The 21,588-nt window shown below is 38.4% G+C and overlaps 2 protein-coding genes across 2 annotated transcripts; one reads left to right on the top strand and one right to left on the bottom strand.

Moving 5' to 3' along the window:
- The first annotated feature begins 5,682 nt into the window (after positions 1-5,682).
- On the top strand, positions 5,683-9,389 carry LOC113778425 (probable LRR receptor-like serine/threonine-protein kinase At4g36180). Its single transcript, XM_027323833.1, is given in 2 exon segments — positions 5,683-7,024; positions 7,026-9,389. Coding segments are annotated over 2 exon segments (3,399 nt in total). The 5' UTR covers positions 5,683-5,827; the 3' UTR covers positions 9,228-9,389.
- A 2,381-nt stretch (positions 9,390-11,770) lies between these two features.
- Positions 11,771-15,042, bottom strand: LOC113777664 (V-type proton ATPase 16 kDa proteolipid subunit). Its single transcript, XM_027322822.1, has 3 exons — positions 14,776-15,042; positions 14,386-14,671; positions 11,771-12,300 (listed from the first exon to the last, which is right to left on the bottom strand). The coding sequence occupies exons 1-3, from the start codon at positions 14,852-14,854 to the stop codon at positions 12,168-12,170; spliced, it is 498 nt and encodes a 165-aa protein (XP_027178623.1). The 5' UTR covers positions 14,855-15,042; the 3' UTR covers positions 11,771-12,167.
- Positions 15,043-21,588: the final 6,546 nt, after the last annotated feature.

Below are 21,588 nucleotides of genomic sequence, written 5' to 3' on the forward strand. Positions count from 1 at the left end.
CAGTAGCAGACATGGTTTAAACTGCATAGATATGAATTCTTGTTCTTGGCTCTTGGGACAAGTAAAAGGTTTTTTGAAAAAAAAACCACGAAGTTACACCTTTTAATTAGCAAATATCAACTAAACGAATCAGTAAAAGTCTCGAGCTTGTTTTTGAGATGAAAATCCAAGTTCTTTAACGAGGAAGATTCGTAGGATTGGTGAATGTGAAACAAAAAAGAGTGCATGCTTTTGTTTAAAGCAATTACTAGCAAGAATGCACGCAATCGTGAGTCTATTTGGATGGACAATCTAAAAGAAAAAGGTCTTGCCCACATATAACTTTCTTTTGTGGTTTTTAAGCTCTTCTAATGGAAGTCTTCAGTACTTTTTTTTTGGGGGGTTTATTTTGCTAATGCACTGCTATATGGGATCGAAAATTTCAAGAAAGATGAACATATCTTGATGAATTTTAAGTTCTTTTAATGGAGTCTTTCAATGCTTCTTCAGTTATTTATTTAATTTGCTACTATAAATTAGGCATGGCATGAGAAATTTTCGGAAAGACGACAATAGAAGAAATGGGGATATTTGTTTATGTAATTTTCGTCTTGACGGACACAAAGATAAAAATGTTTATGAACTGAGGTCTATGATCAATGTCATTGTGTTTGACATAGATTTGTTAATCGCGTGCACTCCATATCATTTGCCGGCAAAGAAAGTGTAGTATCTTCTTCCATGAACTGACTTCTTTTCCTTTTTCTTATAAATTTTCTATTTTCTCGATCAACCTAGTACTTTTAACCTTTCCTAAGAGTAAACTATCACGATTGAATGGATGACACGTGAGTAAATTTTGGATTTTAAATTCAAATTTTACGCATATGTCATATATCTAATGGTGATAGTATATACACTAATAGTGTATATAAGATTCATCATTTTCATAATCGCTTAGGCTGGCTTCCTTTTACATCATTTAACAGCCATATTTTGGCTGTCAAAAACAAAAAGGATCCAACAATTTCCATCCAGTAGCATTGTCAATAAAATTGAGCAGTGTGGGCTTCCTTTTTTTTCTCTTTTTTCGGAAAAAAAAGGAAGCAATATTGCATGAGAAAAGAGCACGACAAACTGACAAAACAAAATAGAAAAGCAAGATTATGAGATTCAATTGGCAATGCTTTCCAACTTTTAGTAGTGCTTTAGTTAAACAGAGGACGTAGTTCAATTCAGTATTCTGTTTCGCCCAACAAATTATTGATTTTTTGTTGGGACCTCTGGTGTCACCTGATATGCTCTTTTTCTTATTGCTTTACATCCACATTTTCACACCCAATTTTTTCCTTTTTCGTCTTCTCCCGAAAATTGGTAGATATGATGTCATCAAAAACAGACTTAATCACTCTTTCTTCTTGCCATTCTTCAATTCAAATAAGAATTTTTTTTTTTTTGGTCAAGATTATAAGAATACAATTTCACTTGTTACAATGCAGACTTATGATTCTTGATGATTTTGTTACACCTTTTCCAGTTTTGTCTGTAGAAGAATGGGCCGATTGAGTTGGGTCAGCAAACAAGTAGGTCATATGAGGTACAGCGTACTCAGCGAAGCTAAAGTGCAGCCCAATGGAGCTAACCTTTTTCTCGGGCTTTCTGTCTTTTCTTTTTTGGTCTTGCTTATTCCATGTCTCTTGCCATTTACTGCTATCTATGTTCTCGTTTCGTGCCTTAGGGGTAAAAAAAAAAAAGTCTCGGTTCCTTAATCTAGAAATCAACAGTCGAATTATTGGATGCGCATATAATGTCAACAAATCATATCTCCCTTGCAATGAAAAAATTATTCCTCATATAATTTTCCTAATAACTTCACCTCTTTCATAGGTGTTAGCACAAGTTTTGATCAAATTCAACTATTCAACTTTAATGAGTATTTCTCCAATTGTTGCGTCTATTATTCTTGGGTTTTTATATTGACTTAAGTGACACGGAGTATGGAGGATATATGGAATCATTAACCTTTAAAGAAAACTAATCTCTCGCCCCCTCTCCATTTCTTAAATCTCATCTTTTTCCTGCTAAACAAAATTACAAAAAAAAAAAAAAAAAAAACCTTTAAAGAAAAGACCACTTGGAGCAATTAGTTGTTGACACATTAATATAGAGAAATTTCTAAAAGTACTGCTTGGGTTCGTCTATGGCGTGGAGACTACAAGACCACTCAAAAGCTACTGGGCTTGGCTGTGGGCTTCATGCTCCAAAATCTGTCTGTTTACATTATAAATATAGCTTTTCTTTGGGCCTCCTACAAAATTCCTTGTTTAGATTATGATTTTTCGCAGAAAACGTAAATATATTCTTTAATCATTTTTTTACTTTATAAATATCAAATATTATACTACTCTTTTTTTTTTTTACAAAATCTTCTAAAAATAAAAATCCAAACAATCAATAACTCTCATTGGGGCGTGGGGTGGGGGGTTTTGGGGGGAAGATTGTGGGCAGGAAAAGAGAAGTCAACTACTACAACTAATTAGTCTGTCATTACTGCTCCAAATCCAGTAGTATTTTTTTAGTACCACATCTGACAATGGAAGCTGAGAACCAATTAGTTATTACGCATGATACGGGGCATCCATATTGGGTCCATTATGCACTAATTAATTCAGACTACAACAATTCTAAACCAAACACTAATCGGTTTGACCGGCGTTCATTAGTGTTATTGCTGTACCCGAGGAGGAAAAAATTAATCCCAGTCTACTTTGTTTGAATTTGGAATAATACATCATTCTCCGAGAATCACCTCTCCCCCATAAAATCCATTTGGTAGTTTTTTTTTTCTTTTAATATGGTTTACTACGCCCAAAAAATAAAAAGGAAAAAATAGAATGGAAAAAGAGGAGAAATGGTAATCAATAATGGCATGCAGTGCATGCTATATTTTTGGTCTGGTAATCGGAGCAAGCCTTGTAGTATCATATGAACAAACTTTTTGTTTGATGGGACATAGTGACAAAAGGGGGAGAAAAAAAATTATGATCATAGCCATGACTCTATTTTTTTTTCCCTTTAAATTTGTTTCTTTTTCCAGTAATGCAATTATTTCTGCTGTTTTGTGTAGTTATAGTGGGCTTCACCATATTTAAGAGTCTAAAAGCTAAGCATCATCTCTTCTGAGTTATGACATAGCTTAATTTGTTGGCAATTTTAGGTTTGAGTCTTCAATGGATCTTCTCTTTTGTTGGTAAACTTTTCACTGTGTTAACGTCGACAGAACACCATCACTTTATGATATGAGGTATAGGTGGTTGGTTTTAGATTAATTGCCAAAAAACTGGGTTTTTTATGAACTGGGTTTTTGGAGCGAATGACGGGTTGAATCACTCCTATCTGGCTGCTCAATATGGGATTCCTATTCATATCAAGTATCAACGTGTCTTGGATCGGTCACTATTTTTTTAAAAAATTTATTTACTAGCATCATGAATGTTTTCAATCATTTTTTTAATCTCACAAGTATCACATCATCAAAAGTATTATCGTGATTATTTTAAAAAAATTTAATCCGAACAAGTATTTGGCAACTTTAAGTGTTTGAGAGGAAAATGATAAAGATGAGAAAATCGACAGCTAATGTCCTAGCATACACATAAATACACAGCCAATTGGGGTCATTATGTTGTAATTTTGTTACCTTATTTAATTTGGAAGTTTTTAGATTTAAAGATCCAGAATTCAAATTCTCCTTTTTCTTTCGCAGAAAAAAATTTAAAGAATGAGACTCGGAAATTTGACGTATGTGACCGAAACCCAAAACTTATATGCTAATATTACAAGAAGAGAAGAAAAAATAGAATGGGCTAAAATGATCCAATTTGAAAAGAAATTGGGAGGAAGCACAAACAAAGCAGTCCCGCCAAAAGAAAACGAAAAAAATTCCCCAGCATCCACAGTTTCTCCAGTTGTTTTTAAAGTATAGAATGGTTACTGCCGTCATCCATCTGGCACGAGGCTTGTGAGCTCTAGATTTTTGATGCCCCACATGTTTGAATTTCTACTATATATACTATCAATAATAATAATAGTTCTACCATAGGTCCCATGCGACTGGCATCGTGAAACATCTTCATATGTCAAAATATTACACGTTTTTGGACTTTCACTCAAGAATTCAAGCAAAATAGGCACAGTATAGCTGTTCTTATGCTTTTTGTTTGAGTCGAAACTACAAAATTTTTCTTTTGTTTTTATTTTATCATCGTCACTTTATTTATAATTATATATTATCTTATTTTAATCTAATCTAAGAAAAAGTTTAACTGAACCTAAAAGGAATCGACGGAAATTGAATCATCATCAAATCAAACAAATATACTATACACTTGTATGAATTCACATCCGTAACATTGGATGAAAAACAAAATTTAAATTATTAACCTTACACCCCGTCAAATCTTAAAGTCATGGAGTGACGAACATCTAGAGGCTGTTGGTTGAAACTACAAAAAAAATGTGTTAAACTGGAAAAAAAAAAACCTCTGAGGAGGTGTGGTGTAAGTGGGAACAGCATTCATTCATTGGCCTGCTGCTGTGCTTTGGATGGAATGGAATTGGAACCACATCTGATTTGACCACAACAACAACAGCAGCAAATAAAAAGGTAAGAGCCCCTGCACAAAGCAGGCTCCAACTCAGCAAATTAAGGGAAAAAGCTCAAAAAGGGCAAGTCAATATCCCCAAAGAGAGAAAGAAAAAATGGAGGGATCTAAATCCCGGCAAAAAGAGGACGTGATTTGAGACGTCCTTTCCTCCCTGGCATCACATCACTTAATCAAATCAACCAAACTTTATGAATTAGTACCACTGGACTGTTTAATCAGCCCCAGATATATGCTGCAGTATTAAATTATTATTCTTAATTCTGGGTTATAATTACAAATGGATCTCTTAACCCCCAGTTTATCATCATCATAAAACGTCCCTGTGATTTCTCTGCCCCATTTCCAAAAGCCAGCTTCAATTAGTCAATCAACTCCTTCTTCTAAACATTTTTAATTTCGTCTTCCTTTAATTACACCACATCCATGCTTCATTCATTACATATTTTGTAGGAGTGTTTGGTTTAACTGCTCGCTTAATGTTGGTTACCAAAGAAAGAAAGGGTAATTAGAGAGTCGGTAAATTAGGTCTATTGTAAAGCAGACCAATTTCATAAGCGAGTTAAAAGGTCTTTGAGTTCGTAGTACTTACAAGCGAAAGATTTGCAGAAAAATTATTGAAAAAAGAGAGAGATTTGAAGACAAGAATTAAGAAGAGCGATAGGACGGTAAGAAAGATTGGGGGTTCAATGATTCAACCCATTAGAGGTTAAAAGTAGCCAACCCACTCCCATCTGATATGACTTTCCCCGGTCACCTTTGAAAAGTGTTCCTTCACCTGGTTTTGTTTTTGTAAACACACACACACACACACACTGCCACTGCAACCCTCACAGTTCACTTGCAATTGTCAGACTTAATAATAAGACGCCAGAGAGAGAGAGAGAGAGTAAAAGCAGGCAGTGCAGAGTGTACAGTGAAGTGAAGTTAATTTTGTGTAATAAAACTAAAAGTAGTAGTGTGTGTGTGTGTTTGTGTTGTAAGCTGTAGCCTGCGCCATAGTGGCGCAACCATATGGCCGCCACCGCCACCACCACCAATCTGTCTTCCTCCTCTTATCCCTGTTCTCTGCTGCTAAAATACGCTCCCGCTGCGCACTTTCATCAACTCCTGCTGCACCCGTATTCTTCCCCACAACAGCACATCTGAAACGCAGAAAGACGCGTACAAGTGAAGAACCAACCATGGCCACAATCACCATCCTTGTCTCACTCTTATTTATCTGCACCCCTTTGTTATCCTTGGCTGCTTCTGCCGATACTGAAGCCGAGATTCGGGCGCTCACGGTTTTCAAAGCCAGCCTTCATGACCCGCTGGGGGCGCTCAGCGGCTGGGACCCGTCGACCCCCTCGGCGCCTTGCGACTGGCGGGGTGTGTTTTGCTACAACGGACGAGTTAACGAGCTGCGCCTCCCGCGCCTCCGGCTCACCGGTGCACTCGCCCCACAAATCTCTGACTTGCGCATGCTGCGCAAGTTAAGTCTCCGCTCCAATTTTTTCAACGGTTCCATCCCGTCATCTCTTGCCAAATGTGTCCTCTTGCATTCTGTTTTCCTACAGTACAACTCATTTTCCGGCGCCCTGCCGCCTGAAATTTCGAACCTCACCAACCTCCAAATACTCAACCTCGCCGGGAACCAACTATCTGGGGAAATCCCCGGCGACCTCCCCACAAACCTCCGGTACTTCGACGTCTCTTCAAACTCATTCTCCGGCGGAATACCCGGAAGCATCTCGAATGTTTCACAGATCCAGCTCATCAACTTATCCTACAATCACTTCTCCGGTGAGATTCCGGCGAGCATCGGGCAGCTTCAGGGGTTAGAGTACCTCTGGCTGGACTACAACAACTTGCAAGGTACATTGCCTTCTGCAATCGCTAACTGCTCGTCTCTCTTGCATTTGAGCTCCGAAGGCAACGCCATTGGCGGCGTAATGCCGGCGGCGATTGGAGCTCTTCCGAAGCTTGCTGTCATTTCTCTGTCGCATAACAATCTCTCGGGTGTATTACCCGTTTCGATGTTTTGCAACGTTTCGATTTATCCGCCTTCTATTCGGAACGTTCAGCTGGGGTTTAATGAGTTCACAGGCATTGATTCGGCTGAGTCAGCAGGGCCCTGTTTCAGCGTTTTGGAGGTTCTAGAGCTCCAGCACAATCGAGTACGCGGTAGTTTTCCTTGGTTTTTACTGAATGTTACTACATTGACAGCCCTGGATGTTTCTGAGAATGATTTTTCGGGTTCAATACCTGTGGAGATTGGGAACTTGCGGAGATTGGGCGAGTTGAGGATGGCGAACAATTCATTTAGGGGTGACATTCCTGTTGGGATCACGAATTGTGGGAATTTGAAAGCTTTGGATCTTGAGGGAAATCTGTTGGCCGGGAAAACTTCCTGATTTTTTGGCTGAGCTCAAGGCATTGAAGGTTTTATCGCTGGGTGGAAATCGGTTTTCGGGTTCGATTCCCTCTGGCTTCGGTAACCTTACTCAGCTGGAGTCACTTAACTTGAGAGATAATAGTTTGAATGGAAGCCTGCCTGAGGAATTGCTCAGCCTGGGCAATTTGAACATGTTGAATTTGGCTGGAAACAAATTCTTTGGGAGTTTGCCCACGAATTTTAGGAATTTAAGGCAACTGTCTGTACTGAATTTGAGTGGCAGTGGTTTTTCTGGTGCTGTTCCTGCTAGCATTGGAAATCTGTATAAGCTGACTGCTATTGATTTAAGCAAACAGAATTTCTCGGGGGAGTTGCCGGCTGATCTCGCGGGTTTGCCTGACTTGCAAGTGATTGCATTGCAGGAGAATGGTTTATCTGGGGATGTTCCTGAAGGTTTCAGCAGCTTAATGGGATTGCGGTACTTAAATCTTTCTTCCAATTTATTTTCTGGTAATATTCCCTCTACATTTGGATTCCTGAAATCCTTAGTAGTTCTGTCGTTGTCTAAGAATCACATTTCTGGTTTGGTTCCTTCTGAGCTGGGGAACTGTTCAGCTCTTGAAAATTTGGATTTGCACTCGAATTCTTTGAGCGGCCGAATTCCAGCTGATCTCTCACGTTTGTCACGCTTGAAAGCGCTTGATTTGCGTAGGAACAATCTCACAGGTGAAATACCGGAAGAGATTTCTAATTGCTCATCGCTAAATTCTCTTAAATTAGGAGAAAATGATCTTTCTGGTAATATACCAGATTCATTATCAAAGTTGTCGAACTTAACCACCCTCGATATCTCCTCAAACAATTTGACCGGCGATATTCCGGCAAATCTCGCACTCATCTCAAGCTTGGCCAACCTCAATGTTTCAAATAATAAATTGGAAGGTGAGATTCCTGTTGCTGTGGGTTCCAGGTTCAACAACTCTTCAGTTTTCATGGGTAATCAGGCCTTGTGTGGGAAGCCACTGGACAAAAAATGCGAGGAAGCTGATAACGGTGATAAGAGGAATAGGCTAATCTTGTTTATTGCTGTGGCTGCAAGTGGGACTTTGTTGACATTATCCTGCTGTTGCTTCTACGTTTACAGTCTTTTGAAGTGGCGCCAGAGGCTCAAACAAGGGGCTACTGGGGAAAAGAAGCCTAGTCCAGCAAGAGCAAGTACTAGAACAAGTGGCGGTCGTGGCAGTGGGGACAATGGAGGTCCCAAACTTGTCATGTTCAACAACAAGATCACATTGGCTGAAACCATAGAAGCAACAAGGCAGTTTGACGAGGAGAATGTGTTGAGCAGAACGCGATATGGGGTATTGTTCAAGGCATGTTACAATGATGGAATGGTGCTCTCTATTCGCAGGCTCCCTGATGGGTCACTGGACGAGAACATGTTCAGAAAAGAAGCTGAATCACTAGGCAAAGTGAAGCACCGGAACCTAACGGTTCTTCGTGGATATTATGCCGGCCCTCCTGATGTCAGGCTTCTAGTCTATGATTACATGCCCAACGGAAATCTAGCCACATTGCTTCAAGAAGCGTCGCACCAGGATGGCCATGTCCTGAATTGGCCAATGCGGCACCTAATTGCACTGGGCATCGCGCGGGGGCTTGCCTTTCTCCACACCGCTGCAATGGTCCATGGAGATATCAAGCCACAAGACGTTCTCTTTGATGCAGATTTTGAAGCTCATCTTTCTGATTTTGGCCTAAACAAGCTGACCGTAGCAACCCCAGCAGAGCCCTCAACATCAACATCAGTGGGAACGCTAGGCTACATATCGCCAGAGGCAGCAGTAACGGGCGAAACTACGAAGGAATCAGATGTTTACAGCTTCGGCATCGTGTTGTTAGAGCTACTAACGGGGAAGCGGCCAGTGATGTTCACTCAAGACGAAGACATAGTGAAATGGGTGAAGAGGCAACTGCAGAGAGGGCAAATATCAGAACTGTTGGAACCAGGACTGCTGGAGCTAGACCCCGAATCATCAGAATGGGAAGAATTCCTGTTAGGCATAAAAGTGGCCTTACTTTGCACTGCACCAGACCCTCTAGACCGACCCACCATGGCCGATATCGTATACATGCTCGAAGGCTGCCGGGTTGGCCCCGATATGCCATCTTCCGCCGACCCCACCTCCCAAGCCTCACCTGCATGAAAGGTCACACAATGCAACAGCAAGCGGCCCAAAAATCCAATTCCTTCCACAAATTTTTTTCTTTTTTTCTTTTTTTTGCCCTTTTAGTGGGGTATCTGTTAGTGGAGTAAATTTTTGGGGGGGAACATTAAAAAAAAAAATGTAACGATAGTTAGATTTGAATTTCAGGATCTTATTTCATTTGTCAACAATCTTGATTCTGCAAGATTTTTGCCAGCATTTAATTGTTTTTGTTTTAGAGCATGAAGACCCGTGACGGCCGGGATTTTGTGAGTAGCAGTGGTTGGTTGTTTTCTGGACCACCAGGGAAGAAGGGTGATGACTGATGAATCAATAAAAGATTATCCATTTTTTTTTCAAAAAAAAAAAAAAAAAAAGACGGGGCTGGTGGTGATAGTGGCGGTGGGGGGGGTGGGGTGTTGCTGTTTTGGGTCAATGATTTGGACTGGTCCGGAGTTGAGGCGGAGGAATCAGAAAAGACTAAAGAGTGAGATGGGATGGGTCCCTCCCCGCCAAAGGGCTTTCCCGCCAAGTACGAGCGGAAAGTACCTGAATTTGCTGCAGTTGCCGTCACGTGTCACGTGGATTGTATCTGCCAACATCTGACAAATAATGGTCCTCTCGGGCCGCTGAAAATGTAGCCGTTAACGTTTAGGAAGAGTCTCCATGGACCATGCTCCCTCTCTCTCTCTCTCTATGGTATGCCAGGGTTACTAGTGAAGAAGATGCGACGCAGCAGGCAAAATCAATTTTTACTGGGAATTGTTGTTAATTGTTTCCCTTCTCCAAAGGTGCATTAGGGTGTGTGAAAAAGTCAAAATAGTCTACGAGACCCGTGCCATGTTCAAAGCTAGATCAAGAGAGGGCTTTCTAGCTACTATAGCCGGAGCCAGAAGCCATCTACAATCCCTTGTGTTTAATGAATAATCATGCATCAGATTCAAAGACGGCTAAGCTAAGCTGTTCAATTGTTAATGCGTAGTTAAGAATTACTACTGTTTCAAAATATTTATTTTAACTCCCGGTGTATAATTTGTCTAGCAAGTTCGAAGCTCTTATCCGACAATTATTTACTAGCAATATAAATTGTGGAGGCTCTTGTCCGTTTTAAGTTTGGCCCTGTCTTTTATCTCTGTTTAAAGGCAAAATGCCATGGAGAGGGACCAGAGAGTCCGGGGATGAGGAGAGCTGACAAGAAGAGTTTTTTTTTAACTTTTATAGGAGGTGGAGGTGGAAGGTGGAAGGTGGGGAGAGCCCAGGAGATCATAGATAGGGACTGATGAGAGACGACAGCGAAGATGATTCATCTTGGGGCCTTCAGGTGAACTCATTTCGAACTTTTGTGTTTCCCTTCCCCCGAGTTTTTTTGAATTTTTTTTTTCCTCTTTCTCTCGAGTTAGGACTTAGGGTACGGTTACAAAGCAAAAATAAACGGGTCAGTTTGGGGGGGGGTTGAAGATTTGTTTTGAAAATAATACTACTATTATAGCATTTTTTTATATGTAATAAACTTGAGATTAAAAAAAAAAAAAAGAGGTTAAAAAAGTAAAAATATGATTGAAAAACTTGTTTATAATGCAACACTACTTTTTATGATTATATTTATATGTCATTGAACTCAAAATTTAATTATAAATAAAAAAAACTTTAATGTCTCATGTAACGGTCCACATCACTAAAATAGTGTAGTACGATGTGTAATTGATAGCTGGGGCAAGAGTTTATGGATGGAGGCAGCCTAGCGGAAGGCTGGAAGCAGACGAGGCCAAGCAGTAATGTTTTGGATAGACTCTTGTCTCTGATACATGCGCAAGATAGATTTTAAACCATAAGGTGGCCGTTGTATTGCAGACAGTTTAGTCGAATTATTGGCAAAGAGTGAATAATTTGTTCATTTGGTACACGTGATCAAGCTGCTGCCACCAATATGTAGCTCATCGCTCCAGTGTAAAGCCGATTCGATGCTTCTTAAACACAAATCGCGACGGATTAAAAGTGCAATTCGGAAGAAGATCAGTGGTTCATAAGTCCAGCGGCCTTCAGGAGAGCCTGGAGTGATGCAATGATGCGCAAACGGTCAAACATATCATATTCACGAGCTTTGTTTTGATAGATTTTTTTTTTAGAATATCCTTGAAATGTACATTTCTACCATCATTTTTATTTCGTGTACATAAAATTCCCAAAAAAGTGCTACTACTATATTTGTTTTTTTTTCTAAAATCACTTAACAAAATTATGACACATGAAGCACATGAATAAGAAATTTAGCAATTTCATCCTTTCACAAGTGTCCACTCTGAGAACACAAAATACAAAAACTGTATAAATCCTCGACAAAGTTTCAGCAAACTCCAAAGACCAAACACATCGCAGCAGTCTGTCCATCTAATTCCAGGTCAAGAAGAATCAGACATCGGAGAGACGCACTGGTCAACTTTACATTACGACAAATTTATTTTAAACTAAGTACAGTATCAGTTTGACATACGCAAATTTAACTTAAACAGAAAATTATATGTTAGATTCTGCAAAACCCAATGTAGCATAGAACCAACCATTCCTCTAATGACAACATCCATTCTAGAGTACCACACACCATTAGGAGTTAAGGTTGACACTGCATTTGAGTATTATAATTCTGGATTAACAACAATAAGAAGAATCCTACTACAGTGGCACTAGTTCCACAATATAGTTTCCTTTAGCTCCCTGTAAAGTACAGCACAGCAATAATGGGACAATCCCTTACAAATCTTTATTCTAGGGAGGGAGGTGCTCTCCAGATTTACAAGCAGCATAAAACTACTAAATGAGATGATGAATAAGAAACACAAGTAAATATAAGAGAAAAAGAATCCACTCCATGACTAGCATATCTCCCCACACGTGGACAAGCAAAAATATTCCAGCTTATAAGTTAAACCGGAATACAAATTCTTAATCAGCTCTGGATTGGCCTGCTCGGGAAGAAAGGATAATCCCAACAATCAGTCCATACAGTGCCAATGCCTCAGCAAAAATGAGGATAAGAATCATCCCAACAAAAAGCTTTGGCTGTTGTGCATTTGCTCTGCAGTAGTAACATAAAAATTCTGAAGCACACTTGATAGTGGACATAAAATAAGTAACATTAGATGCAGAAAATCACTGGTGCTGCATAACAGGATGATAACTGCTGAGCCCAGGAGATTCATCATAAATCATAAATGAACAGAAATCATACTCAAAGCTTTTCTGTTCTAAGTTTAAAGGCTATGCTAAGAGTGGGAAACCATTTTACTAATTACAACACAAAGGTGACTGACAGGTTGTAATAAGTAGAGCAAGAAGTTTATCAGTTGAAATAAGCAATAGAAGGACACGATCACTAAAGAGTAGTCCTTCAAAGTAACCTCACAACACTTCCTTTCTTTTTTGCATGTTTACCTGCCATAAGTATTTTAAGATAAGGAATATATTAAGTTATGTAAAGCATCAGAGATTCAAGTCTCTCTTTCTTCTTCTTCTTCTTTTTTATTTTTCAACTCAACTGCATTGAAAAGTAGGTTGATGAAACAAATACTAAAATACAAACAGACTGGAAAGTATTAGGTACCTTAATAAAAGGAACAGTTGTAAGATTCAATTTTTTTTCTTTTCTTTTTTTTTTTTAATAACTCAGCTACATTCAAAAGAAGGTTCATAAAACATAATACAATAATAACATTGATTAAAAAGACTACATGGTTACCAAGTAATTCAGATTGCAAGGTATCAGACACTTTTGCGGCTGGTAAGAAGTCAATTATGACTATGAAAATTAATTAAAAGGACTTGAACAAAATACTCATCGCAACACACTAACCTTATTAATCAGCATTTTTGAAATTTCAAGAAGCCAAAATATAATCATAGAAGGAAACACCTCCTATGAGACATGGTTATCAAGTAATTCAGATAGAAAAGGTAATTAGGTGCAAGATACTTTTGGTGCCAGCGGTAAGTCAACTATGACTATCAACATTGGTTAATAAAACTAGGAGACAATACTCATCTCAACATGCTAATCTTCTTAATTAGCATTGCTAAAACTTCCAGAAGCCTAACTATAACCATAAAAGGTTGTCATGTATTTCACTATCTGAAAGTTTTCCAAAGAGGTATTACAGAAAGTACATAAATCATAGCGAAATTCCTCATTTAACTCCATTTTCATTCTTCTTACTCCACTGTCCTGGTATTGCATCTAACAGTCAACAACATATCAATCCAACTTTTCAGTTCATTGACATTGAGTTTGCCAATTGGGTAGCAGAATCTGAGCATTGAGGATGTCAGGCCTACCCAAGACCCCTGGATCCTCTAACTGAATGCATGCCCTTTACAATGGCATTTGAGACAGTTTCTCGTAATTATAGTTTCATAATTTTACCTACTACATTCATCTTTGCAACAAAATCAAGTTTCTTCACATCAGCTTACGATCTCTACATGTTTGTCTACTAATGATACAGAGTTACTATGTTTAGAAAGTCAACACAACCGCTAGTTTGTCATCTACTGAAGTTCATCAATAATCATCTATCTAATGCAGATTGAAATGCAAAAAGGCAACTATCATACTTCACTTTATGATCTTTAGGTTTCTAGTGAAATTCAAGAGGCAACAATAAATAGCAGGCTGACTTATTACAAAACCAGAAATTCGACATGATAAGGAACATGAATAGTAATACAATATGGAAATGTGCATTAACCCTGAAGTAAGGTTACAATCAAGCACGGAGACCAGAAATGCACAACACATTCATAACGTTTTCTAAGAAGACGAGCCTCTAATTAGAGTCGAACAATCTCAAATGCAGTAGGCTTATCCCATACCAACATGTACCTTATAACATCTGTTAAAAATAGCATGTGTTCTCATAAGCTCTGCTAATCTACAAGGGATATTATCCGGAAATCCCAGCAAAATGAGCAGAAACAAGCTCCAAACAATGAGACCGCTATATAGTTCAAACAAAAAAGGCCTAAACTAAATGTCAGTAAGTTAGTTAGACACAGATATCCAACCCGTAGAAGCACAATTTACTAACATCAGCAAAAGAATAGCTGCAAGAACCAACACAAATAAACAATACATCTCAGTAATCAGGACAAAAACAAGTTAAACTACCTGACACCAGCATCACCGACAATTCCAATGGCCATTCCGGCGGAAAGGCCAGCGAGACCGCAAGCCAAGCCAGAAGAAAGATGTGCATAGCCATCAAAGAGGTAATAAGCTTTGGTCTTAGGATTAATTCCAGTACTGATGATGACAGCAATAATCAAACCGTAGATACCCAGCACACCAGCCATAACGACCGGGACGATCGACTTCATCACAAGCTCCGGCCGCATCACCCCCATTGATGCCACTCCCACCCCACTCTTGGCTGTCCCATAAGCAGCTCCCATGCCTAAATCCCCATAATAAACAGGAAAAATGAAAAACATAAATCGAAATGAAATTTCACAAAAAAATGTAAAAAGTAGTCATCTATGTTAGGGTTAGGGATCGTACAGGAGAAGACGAGGGCGGCAGCCGCGCCGAGGAAGCCGAAAAAAGGAGCAGTTTCATCGCCGCTGAAAGTTGATGACATTTTTCTTCAGATTAAGATCGCTTTTAGGTTAGAAACTAGAAATTTGATCGGAAATTCGATCGAAGGAGCTTTCCGGAATTGGGGGTTGTCTCTCTCTCTCTCTCTCTCTTTCTCTCTGTCTCTCTCTATTGCAGCGATCCGATTGGTAATTTTGGGTGTTATGACGCTGCTGCGCTGTTTCGCTCCAGATCACACGTTTTCTTCCCTCCGTCAGCTAAATCGATTTATGCTCGTGAATTTTCGTAGTGCAGTTTATGGGCGGGCTCCTTTGGACGGAAAGGATCCATATGGTAACAGATGAGGTTTTCTGACATGGGTCACGACTAACTGGGCTTGCAGTGAGTCCTTTAGACTGATAAGGATCAAAATATGGAAGTCCAGCATGGAGAGACATGATAACCCCCCACAAGAGACATATATATGCAACGTCCAAATTTTCAGTTGAAACACTGTTGAGCCAAAATTCATGCTTGCTAAATTTGGCAAACAGCCTCTCTTTTATTAAAATTTTCAACACCGTCCTCAAATGATTCTCATGCTCCTCATTGATTTTAGAATAAATCAAAATATTATCAATGAAAACAATCACAAACTGATTCAAATAAGACTGTATCAAATCCATAAAAGCTGTAGGTGTACTTGTCAGTCCGAAAGGCATGATTAAAAACTTATAATGATCATATCTCGTTCTAAATGCAGTCTTTGCTTTGATCATATTTTTCAACTTTTTTATTTTGCGAGTCTATAAGTTTTATCCTCAATAATTCCTTCCTTGTAAAAGCCACTTAATCACAATTTATATGAACATGTTAATCTTTATGGGAGCGTAAATGCATTCTACTTATTGTATATCCTTTCTAAAAAACTTTTAATCTTCGTAATTTTTGGTGTAAATAAAATAAACAATGATAAGCTCTCTATGGTAGAAATTTTTTTTTTTTTAAAATTTTGTAGCAACATTAGTGTAAATATATTGTCTCGAAGGAAGTAAGAAGAGAAAGCATCCACTCTGCCTACCTCTTTGGCTCGGTTCAACTTGGGTCATTGATCTGGCTCTAGGCAATTACTATGCGGGGCGGGGGAGGAAATCTAGGATGATGACTTCAATATTCAATGATTGTAAAATGTACTCCCTCCGTCCTATTTTGATAGTCCTGTTTTCATTTTTCGTTTGTCCTAAATTGTAGTCCACTTTCCAATTGAAGAATGTAGTTGTATTTTAATTTTTCTAAAATACCCTTATTCAATATAAGTTGTTGTTACTATAAACCTACCCCATTTAATGAGAGTTGATTCTTTTTTTACCATCAATTCAAGTTCCCATAAAGTTGTACTCTAATTAATGTGAGGGTATTTTAGGAAAATAACTAACTAAATTGATTGTTCCAACAAAGTTAACTAATTTTTATTAAATTGTGTGAAAAAAGAACCAGAACTATCAAAGTGGGACGGAGGAAGTAATAGTTTGGAATTACTTTTTCCCCACTTTTGAACTAAACTTTGTCTTATACTGCACAGGCCAGCCTAGCCCCTACTTAAAAAAGTAGTCAAAGACATGGAAAAATGAAATACTTCCAGTCCTAAGCTGTCAAGCAAGGGTTCGCAAAAACACCAATAATGCTCGAGGAATTAACTCCCAGGAAGTGCATGGCATCTCTCTCTCTCTGGTTGTTTTCAGTAATCCGTGTGGCTGGTGAGCTAAAGTAGATGAACCCCATGAGACGAGACCACTTCTTGTCATCCTTGCATTTAGGCAAGTTTCGTTCAGGACCAACATTCTTTAGGAGATTCTGAGGAGGTGATTTAATTATCCTTCTCCATATATGTTGTTTTCGCACTTACTTAAAACGAATTGCCCCCACAGAGATGAGAGAACACCAGGGTGGTCTACCATCCTTGCATTTTTGTTCAGTTGTTCTCACTCTCAGTAGTGTAACTGTGTCGGCTTATTTACTGTCTTCTCAATTTGTAACATTTGTTTTAGTCAAGTAGTTGGTGGACTGCACCGGGCAATGAGATTCCTGATTTAGAATCCAAATGAGACTGTATTATCATCTTATTTGAAGGATAGATGAGATTATACATACAATTCATACTGTATACTGGTTCGAAACCAGAAGAATGTAAGGTAACCATACAGTTTAGTGGGTTTAGTTTTTGTTTTTCTTATGAGCAAATAGAAATACTTAGCTGTTGATATGTTATCCTCATCTCATAGTTCGCAGTATGTAAGGTTAAGTTGCAACTGTTTATAACTTTGGCTTTTAAGTTTGTATGGCCAAGTTTTCTTGAAAAAGTTTATCCCAAGAAGCCATCACTAGGATGAGGGTGAGTTTTATGAAGCCAACTTCTTATAATATCAGGTTCATTTAGACAAATGCTGGGATGGTACCATAAAGTCATTGAGAGTTTAAGAGGCAGAAGGAACAATCAACTCCAATACTGTATCCAATTAATTTCAGGGGGAAGATCAAGAACCCTTGCCTTGCTGATATGCTTTCTAGTCATTTTTTTACATTTCCGGTTCCTATTTTCCATGCGATTTTCCCTCAATTGCCAACTGACTCGAGAGTTAATATTATTGTGCCTCAAATACAAAAGAATTCCCTGATCAGGGGATGCTAAACTGGGCAAATAAAACTTTGCTTAAACATCAAATCATTCTAATCAATATTATGTGAAGCTGATGAAATATCGCCACCCCCTAATCGCCTAAAGATTCCTAAATGGACCCGTAACCTAGTCTAGTCATTCCTTAATGTTGGGAAAATTAGGATCAGAAATCGCGTGCAACACTTTCCGACGGGCCACCAGAATGTTCTATATGCAATTTTCAGTATCATTTCAGTAGTCCACTTGTCTCTCTCTCTCTCTTTTTTTAGGCTGACGATCAAGAAAAAAAAAAAGAGTCTTTTTTAGCTCATGTAACCATTGAGATTTGCTAACGATCGTTTTTTCTTTGAAATTACAATGGGAATCATGATCACACGGTTTTGAAATTTTCCCCTTAGTTCCTAAACGGGGCAATCATCTTTCAATTTTCCTAAACTTTTCGAGGCGAGAGCTGAATGAGAACTTAGCAGATAAGCATGTAAATTATTGCTCATAATAGAGAGATGTCTAATCAGCTCGTGTACGTGACAAGTTTAATCGAAATCTTCCACATAAACTCAGCAACCAGCAAAATTGAAATGATAGAGAAGGTAGATCAGAAAAAATATGCTTTTTAACAGAGAATCATATTAACTTTTGACAAACTCGTCCAGCAAGAACAAAGATTGCTCATCAAGGCAAACAAAAGAGAAAAAATGTGTCTAGAACCAAATCACAGGCATGTATGTCTGTGCAACAGAATACGCAGCAGAAAGATCAAATTAGTCAATTCCCAACGCGTTATAATTGATGATGTGAATTTGATCGGACCCCCCACTGAAACCTTAGAAAGCTCGTCCATTTACACGGGGCAGTGTCCAGTTTAAGCCAATTGTGAATACTCCATTGATCACCATGCCAAAGGGAAGAAAAAAAAAAAAGGCCCTTCCTAGCAGCTCAGCTGTGACCATCATTCTAGCTATCTCAATCGAATGGACCAGCTTGAAACCACTAAAATTTTGCTTGGCTAGAGAGTTCCTCTCTAGATTAAAATATCAAATGACTTCTTTGAATCCAGCAATATCGAGGGATTTTCCCAACAAGAAGAATACTGCAGGAAAAGAATAAGGAGCGCTGCAACTATTTAACAAGAAATTGGTACGAATTTGCTTAATTGGTAAAAGCAGAATGTGCCACTCGAGTTTGTTTTATTTGAAAGTGACTAGAACAACAAACATTTTCCTTCTTCTTGTTTGTTCTTGACACACGTTTGCTTCATTCCCTACAAGTTTTTTCTAGGTTGTAAAAAGTTCGATCCATTAAACCAAAAAAAAAAAGAGATATATACTACTATATCGCTGATCATCTGTCTGTCTGTCTGCCACATTTCTTCGTTTCTTTACTCATTTCATATCTTTCTCCTGCGCATTTAGATGTGCTTGACTTGTACTCCTCATGTAACCAAGTCCCTACACACACACACACACACACACACAAAACCATGAATTTTGCTTTTGCCGTAATGATTTTAGTATTACAAGTCACGGCCCTCTCTCGCAGCTTAGCTCTACTACATATATACCCATATGGAGAAATGGCTTGTACCCTTTTCAATCAGTCAATTAGCTTTTCTTTTATATTCGATGGTCCATTAATTAGCCACAGGATATCCCACTCTAATTCACATGATGGTCAATCATCATCTCTCACAATGACAAGCTACTTTGAAAAGAATTACTACTCATCTTTAACAAAAATCGGGAATATTTGGCGTCAAACAAATTGCTGGCTAATTATTATTTAAGCCTAAAAGCGCTGAATTCAATCATGGGTTTATGGTTGAGAGGTTGGAGTCTTGAAAGTAAAACAGGCAGCAATAAATTCTTTTAGTAGCAAGAGGAGATGTTTGAATTACTACCTGTAAGAGGTGCAATGATAGTGTGTATGGCCCTTGATACTTGGACAGGAGAAGCTTGTTTTTCACACCTCCAATATTATGCTAAAGAGAGAAATTGATCAAAGCAACTGTTGCGGTCTCAACTCCAGAAGAATTAACCTATCCACTCCGGCTCACATAATATACAGTTTTCTGAACTAAAACCTGTTTTGAGATTTTTATTTTCATTTACGTACGTGTGCTATATCTAATTCTTGGAAAGGAATTAACAATAATAAACCTTCGAAAAGCGCTCATGCTTTTATAGAATAAACTGTTAAGAAAATTTTGGAGACTATTTGATAACCAAAAAAAAAAAATTTTTTTTTTTTGAAAGGAATAAAGCAAACTAGCACATCCAAAAGTGAAGGGGGGGTAGAAAACTAGAGGAATGGATGTAAGACATCGTTATTGTGATTTCTCATTATCAACCACCAGCAACCATAAATCAATGTCATTAACCAACACTACATTTTAAAGATGATTTAAGGTGTAATGTTATAGAAGAATGATAAAAGAATTGAGGAGGGCTGGCCGGGGTTTTCACTTTTCATTTTCATTTCTTGTGGTTTGGAGGAATGTCAATTGTGGCCGAGGTCAAGATCTAAAACGGACCCCCCAAAGGGATCTTCTTTTGCTGGTTACGCTAACGGGTATCACTCTTGCTGGTTACTTTTTGTTTACTTTTTTTTTTTTTTTTGGGGAGGTACTCTGTAGAAGAGTACACATGGACAACTACTTATTATTACCTTTTTTTTTTCCGGTAGAAGCTACTTATCCTTTTTTTTTTTTGTCTAACAGTAACAATTTACACTACTCGATACGAAACAAGCGTGTTACTGCGTTTTCTGAATTTTTTTGAACAAAGGAAGCACAATGGGTCTAATTTGGTTACCATAATTTATAAATAAAATTTATAAATATTATTTAACCTGTATCATAAATATAATTTTTTATTATATTTTTGCCTCGTATACTTCCTATCACAAAAAAAAAAAACTTACAATAAAATATTCTTTCAAATACAACCATTTCTTCCTTGTAATGCACGGGAGAACTCTAAGATGCTATCCCTGACATTGGATCAAAACTCAATGGTTAGGTACTTATCATTGTTGTTGGGTTCACAGGACCTAGAAGTCAGCAAGTAGCAACCTGCCAGGACAGCATTCACGACATCACGCGCAATGCTATTGGTTGGGAACAATGATTAAATACGCAGGGCGCCAATAATAATACTATATTATACGCACATGGGTATGAGACATTAGTAGTTCTGCCGTCTTTTTTATTTTTACTATTTGTTTTCCTCCTCCGAGAAAAAGGAAAATTTTCTGGGTTTAAATTAAAGAAACAGTGAAGGGAACCGACCCAGCTAGGAATAGGAGGGGAGGTTATGGTGGGGGACCATAAAAGTGGGGGTCCCAATTGAGTTCAATGATGCGGTCCGCCGCATGATTGGGGAGCACGGCCGACCGCACCGTCCTACGTGGACAGCCGCGTCCACATCACACTTCGCACTACGCTTGCCGCCCCGCCCAACCAGCTTCAGCTTCTCTCCATTTTTGCTAGTTTACTAGCTTCCTACAAATTTTCTTCTTTTTCTTTTTTTATTAGGTCTGTCTCAAAATTCCAAAACGTTCTTTTGTTAATTGTTCATTTACATACACACTACCCTATGCAATCACAGATCACAGTGGTAATTGCAGGGAACAATTCATGATGATAACATTGGATGGTGGAATTGAATTTGTGAGCACAACATTCATAATTGGAGATTGTAGAGATCTAGAGAGAATGAAGTATAAAACAACTAAGAAGCAAGAACCTCAATGGAGCTGATCCGGAATCTGATACATGCATTCGTAACAATTTATATCAAGCGTTAAAAGAAAAAAATGTACAGATAAAATGAATTTAAAACAATCTAAATTCAGGAGTCTAGAAAAAGAAACATTCTTCACGGTGGTAAATATATCAGACGGATGACCGATCAAAGATGAAGAAGTGGATTCAGGGAATATTTTCTTTCCTCTTACTTTCTTTTTTTTTTGACAAGGAACCTACAGCTACTATCCAAGAATACGCACTGAGTAAATTCGCTTCATGCAATAGCCCGCCAACAATACGAAGGGATAAAACGCACTAGATAAGCCCTGTACGAAAGAACAGATATCTCAAGAGAAGTTTGAACCCGAGTTGGTAG

This window comes from Coffea eugenioides, chromosome 7 (genome assembly GCF_003713205.1).
Source record: "Coffea eugenioides isolate CCC68of chromosome 7, Ceug_1.0, whole genome shotgun sequence".
NCBI classification, from domain to species: Eukaryota; Viridiplantae; Streptophyta; class Magnoliopsida; order Gentianales; family Rubiaceae; genus Coffea; species Coffea eugenioides.

What these genes read in the sequence shown, in the direction of transcription:
- LOC113777664 (XM_027322822.1), bottom strand. Translation starts at nt 14,854, where the DNA reads ATGTCATCAACTTTCAGCGGCGATGAAACTGCTCCTTTTTTCGGCTTC. An exon ending in TGCCGCCCTCGTCTTCTCCT is followed by an intron (nt 14,672 to 14,775) that starts GTACGATCCCTA and finishes ATGGGGATTTAG; the next exon opens with GCATGGGAGCTGCTTATGGG. An exon ending in GTCGGTGATGCTGGTGTCAG is followed by an intron (nt 12,301 to 14,385) that starts GTAGTTTAACTT and finishes TTACTACTGCAG; the next exon opens with AGCAAATGCACAACAGCCAA.